We start from the raw sequence: 5654 nt of genomic DNA on the forward strand, positions 1-5654 counted from the left end.
ACGTATCCAAGTGGAATCATGCCAGAACGTAGTTCAATTTCCGAAGACGACTGAATCCAATGAGGATTTCCTACCTATTCCTTTTTAAGTAAATCAAGTTGGTCTAGTTCCTAAACAATATACAAAAATAATATTTGGTTTTTCTATTACAAGAGAAAGGGGGAGAGAAATCAAACCCTACGTGGGTTGCCAATGTATCCCTCTTGATTATGTCTGAGTTGATAGGCTTCGTGTTGACTCTTCCATCCATTTCTGCCAAGATTAAAGCTCCACCTAATTGTGCACGGTGAACAACATAAGGACCTTGCCAGTTTGGTGCAAAATTTCGTCTGGCTTCTTCTCGATGGGGAAAGATTTTCTTCAAAACCAACTACCCCGGTGTGAATTGGCGAGGCTTCACTCTTCTGTTAAATGTGATGGCCATCCTGTTCTGATATAGCTGGCCATGACATACTGCATCCATTCTTTTCTCGTCAATGAGCATGAGTTATTCCTGCCAGATCCGTATCCACTCCGTGTCATTCAATTTTGCCTCTTGAATGACTCTTAAGGACGGTATCTTGACCTATAGGGGTATCACCGCTTCAGTATCGTATACCAACATGTATGGTGTTGCCCTAGTGGTGAAATAGTCGATAGCTACCAAGCGGCGAACGACCAGGGTGAACCCATTACATTTAACTCATTTGGTGGAATCTGGATGAAATCTCCATAAATCTGGCACTGGTGACACTTCTGCACATAGCGGATACTATCGCTTTCTATAGTCATCCAAATGTATCCATCTCTCAAAATTTTCTTGGCTAATGTGAACCCATTCATGTGGGGTCCGTACATCCCTGCATGTATTTCATCAAGTAGTCTGGTTGCTTCAGCGGCGTCTACACATCTCAGCAAACCTAAGTCTAGGGTCCTCCTGTACAAGACTTCCTTGTTGAGGAAAAAATGGTTTGCTAACTTCCTGAAGGCTCGCTTTTGATCATTAGTAGCATTCTTTGGGTACTCCTGGGTTGCAAGGAATTTCTTGATGTCGTGATACCATTGTTTACCATCTGGTTCTTCATCCACATGGAAGTAATAGGCATGTTGATCCCTGATCTCTACCTCGATAGGGTCAATGTAGTTCTTGTCTAGATACTGAATCATAGATGATAAGGTTGCAAGGGTGTCGGAAAACTCGTTCTTAATTTTGGGGATGTGCTTGAAATCAATCTTTGTGAACTTCTTGCACAACTTCTTCACGCAGTGCAAGTTCATCAGTATATTGACATTCTTGGTGGACCATTCTCCTTGGACTTGGTGTATCAACAAATTGAAATCTCCTATGACCAAAAGTTCTTTGATGTTCATATCGACTGTCATTCTGATTCCAAGAATGCACGCTTCATATTCAGCCATATTATTAATACAAGGGAATCTTATCTTTGCCTATGTTGGGTAATGTTATCCAAATTCTGAAATCAGGACTGCCCCAATTTCGACTCCTTTGAAATTTACTGCTCCATCGAAAAACATTCTCCACCCGGGGTATGATTCTGCAATATCCTCCCCGGCAAATAGTACTTCTTCATCGGGGAGATACATTGTAAGCGGTTCGTAATCTCTATCCAGTGGATTCTCGGTGAGGTAGTTGGCTAAAGCTTTCCCTTTGATAGCCTTTTGAGTTATGTACATAATGTCAAATTCGCTGAGGAGAATTTGCCATTTAGCTAGGTAGGCACTGGCTTCTGAAATATGTATTTGAGTGGGTCATGCCCAGATATCAGATACGTAGTGTATGCTGACATATAATGCCTTAGCTTCTGAGCAATCCAAGTCAGAGCACAACAAGTTTGTTCTATCAGGGTATACTTGGCCTCGCATGGTGTGAATTTCTTGCTAAGTAGTAGATGGCATGCTCCTTTCTCCCGGTATCGTCATGCTGCCCTAGCACACAGCCGAAGGCATTTTCCAAGATTGACAAATAGAGAAACAATGGTTTCCCTGGTTTGAGGGGAACCAAACCTGGCGGGTTTGAAAGATACTCTTTGATTCTGTCGAAGGCTTTCTAGCACTTCTCCATCCATTTCGTGGCAGCATCCTTCTTTAGCAGCTTGAAAATGGGTTCACCGATTACCGTGGACTGGGCTATGAAACGACTGATGTAATTCAATCTTCCCAGGAAACTCATGACATCATTCTTGCTCTTTGGTGGTGGTAATTCTTGGATGGTCCTGACTTTTGATGGATCCAGTTCTATCCCCTTCCTACTTACAATGGACCCCAATAGCTTCCCAACTGGGACTCCGAACGCACACTTTGCTGGGTTTAACTTCAAACTGTACCTTCACAGGAATTCAAAAAATTTCTTCATGTCGTCCAAATGCTCTGAAATCTTTTGAGACCTTATGATGATACCATCCACATACACTTCAATCTCTTTATGGATAATATCGTGAAAGCGGGTCTCCATGGCCCTAATGTAGGTGGCGCCGGCGTTCTTGAGACCGAACGACATAACTCTATAACAGTAGACTCCCCAAGGCGTGGTGAAAGATGTCTTCTCTGCGTCTTCCTTGAGCATTAAGATTTGATGGTATACAATGATACAATTCATAGACGACTGCAGTTCATGCTTTGCGTAGTTGTCGATGAGGATGTGGATATTTGGCAGGGGGAAATCGTCCTTTGGACTAGCTTTGTTGAGATCCCGGTAGTGCGCACATATTATGATCTTTCCATCCTTCTTGGGCACTGGGAAGATGTCTTCCATCCAGCTTGGATAGTTGTTTACCCTTACTACATTTTCTTCTATCTGTTTGGTCACTTTTCTCTTATCCTCAGACTTAAATCAGGTTTGAACTTTTTGGGCTTCTGCTTGACCGGCAGTCTGGTTGGGTCAGTGGGTAGTCGATGCAAGATAATGTCGGTACTTATTCCTAGCATGTCATCATAGGACTATGTGAACTCGATGTACTGTCAGAGGAGCTCAATCATTTTTCCTTCTTCTCGGCTTCTAGATGAATGATGATTCTGGTTTCCTTTACATCTTCTTCGCTTCCAAGATTGACCACTTTCGTTTCTTCAAGGTTGGGTTTTTTCTGACTCTCCAGCTAATCGATCTACTGTGGGAGATTGTCTGGCATCATACTCTCGTTATATTCCTCGTAATCTGGGTCATTTCACTTAGCGGTTTGGGTTTATGTCATAATCGTGGAACACGGTTTTTTATCGGTTTGATTACTAAAAAGAAAATCTAAGTATAAATAAAGCAGTAAACCAAAGTTGTGATATTTAGGAAAATGATTCTTTTATTTCATCAAAAGGGGAATGTCTTAAGCATTCACAATAGGAAAATGACAAAAGGGTACAAACACGGTACAAGCCTCAATTGACCGTGCTCTTTTCAAAAGAAACATTTTTTATAGTTCCATACTACCATGAATCCCGGTGAACTAAAGATGGACTGGATGTCCAATCCTACAGCTCTTCCCCTAGTTCGGCATCCCTGATAGTCGGTGTCTTGATGTCAGTTCCTTCACAATATTCTTCAATCATATTCATGAATAACTTTCCCATCCTGTCAATGATATCATCTTCGGGTACTGAACTCTGTCCCGAACTTGAAACATACTCTGGCACAAAAACCTTTTTCTCGGAGCTAACAGTGCGAGATTTCCCTTACAGAGGCTGATATCCTCTACCAGCCCTTCCTTTCTACCCATTATGTTCAATTGGCTTTGTGATTCCATCTGACTTGGATCCCAACCATGTTTCTAGATTGTATCCATATTTCATCATCTCCCTCATAGCCATCTTGGATATATACGGCGACTGCATTCCCAAATTTTGTTCAGTCTTCTACATCTCAGTAGTCTGCATGATTTCCACTGTGTGGAAGGCAACTCCGTCCAGCCCTTCAATGAATGGGAAAACATACTCCAATAGGCTGATTGACCCCAATCATCATGAACCACGATCTCTTGGCATCCTTATTTGAATTTTATGCATTGGTGCAAAGTAGACGGCATGGGCCCTGTCATATGTATCCAGGGCCTACCCAGCATCAAATTATAAGAAGAGGAGATGTCCATCACTTGGAACAATACCAAAAAATCGACCGGCCCAATTTGCAAAGCTAGATAAATTTCTCCAATAACATCCTTTTGCGAACCATCCAAGGTTCTTACTCTTACGTGGCTTTCCTTGACTTCCCTCAAATGAATTCCTAACTCCCGCAGGGTGGAGAGTGAACAAATGTTGACTCCTGACCCTCCATCGACTAGCACCCGGGACACCACTTTGTCCCCGTATTTGACAGTGATGTGAAGAGGCTTGTTGTGACTTGCACCTTCGATAGGAAGTTCATCGCATCTAAAAGTGATCAGATTTGCTTTGACCATTTTTCCAATTTTCACGACCAACGCCTCGCTAGTGGTGTTACTTGGTACACTTACCCCACTTCGTACTTTCAACAAAGTGTCCTTATGAATATTAGAGCTCATTAATAGATCCATGATAGATATCTGTGCTGGAGTTTTCTTCAACTGCTCTTCCAAAGAATACTCTTTGCTTGACATTCTGTTCCAAAACTCAGCGGCTTCTAGGGCTGTTCTGTTCCTCCTTAGAATTTTTTCTCTCCCCGACCAAGTCATATCATATGATGCGACAGAGTCTGACATTTTGTCCTTTCTCTTTTGCTGGCATGTCCATGGGACTGTTTTGTACTCCCGATCTCCTTCATCTCGAGTAGCATCGGCAGGTTGCTGCGGATAAGTTTGAACCGTCACTGTAGGCCTTAGTTGAACTGTAATGATTGGAGCCTTTTGATAAGGTATCCTTGCGGCTTCTGCATTCCCTATAGTGACAATTGTTCCCTTCAGGTCATGTTCTTCGTCTAATGTGATCATGTTAGCTCCCTGATTTCGATGATTTGGTAGTGGGTTGCGATTCACATTTGGTGGTGCTAGAGTGCACTGAATGGCTCTACTCTTGATCAGGGTTTCAATTTTATTTTTCAACATGAAACAGTCTTCATTATCTTGCCCAGGTACATTGGAATGATACACGTATCTTTTAGTGGCATCAAAATATTTGGAGGGATGTTCAGGAACCCTTCATTTGATTGGGTGTATCAATATCGCTCTTCTCAACCTTTCAAACAATTGGGCCAGAGGCTCAGCAATCGGGGTATAAGTTCTAGGACCCCTCTATTCAAAGTTGGGATGAGTGCGTGATGCATAAACATGTCGGTTCTGATGAGTAGTGGTTTGGATATGAGCATATGTCCGTTGTGGGTTTTGGTTGTTGTTGACTCGAGGAGGGTTGTATTGTGGTTGAAGGTGGTAAATGGCTGGGTATTATAGACTGGAGCATAAGTGGGTGGTGGTGAGTGGTTGTTTGGGGAATAAGAGGTGCTTCCGTGAGGTGGATTGGGTTGGTAGTAAGGGACGACTGTTGAGACGTCCTCTTTCTTCTTCTTTCCACTACCGATTGATCCTGACTTGATGACCTTGCTGACCGCTTGCAGTGCTGCCATGGATTGTATTTTTCTAGACTTTATTGTTTCATAGAACTCGCATGGGCTTGGACAATTCGCCCTTTTGGAAAGTAAAAGAGAAACCTAGGGGTAAAGGTACAAAATGGGGAAAGAGAGGGAAATCAACCAACTCTAA

At 42.6% G+C, this 5654-nt stretch overlaps 1 protein-coding gene across 1 annotated transcript; it reads right to left on the reverse strand.

Moving 5' to 3' along the window:
- Positions 1-639: 639 nt before the first annotated feature.
- On the reverse strand, positions 640-1398 carry LOC104098380 (uncharacterized). The gene has a single exon (XM_009605098.1). The coding sequence runs from the start codon at positions 1396-1398 to the stop codon at positions 640-642; it is 759 nt and encodes a 252-aa protein (XP_009603393.1).
- Positions 1399-5654: the final 4256 nt, after the last annotated feature.

The sequence above is a fragment of the Nicotiana tomentosiformis genome, chromosome 5 (genome assembly GCF_000390325.3).
Source record: "Nicotiana tomentosiformis chromosome 5, ASM39032v3, whole genome shotgun sequence".
NCBI classification, from domain to species: Eukaryota; Viridiplantae; Streptophyta; class Magnoliopsida; order Solanales; family Solanaceae; genus Nicotiana; species Nicotiana tomentosiformis.

Bases quoted from the DNA above. Each gene is read 5' to 3' on its own strand.
- LOC104098380 (XM_009605098.1), bottom strand. From the start codon at position 1,398: ATGGCTGAATATGAAGCGTGCATTCTTGGAATCAGAATGACAGTCGAT.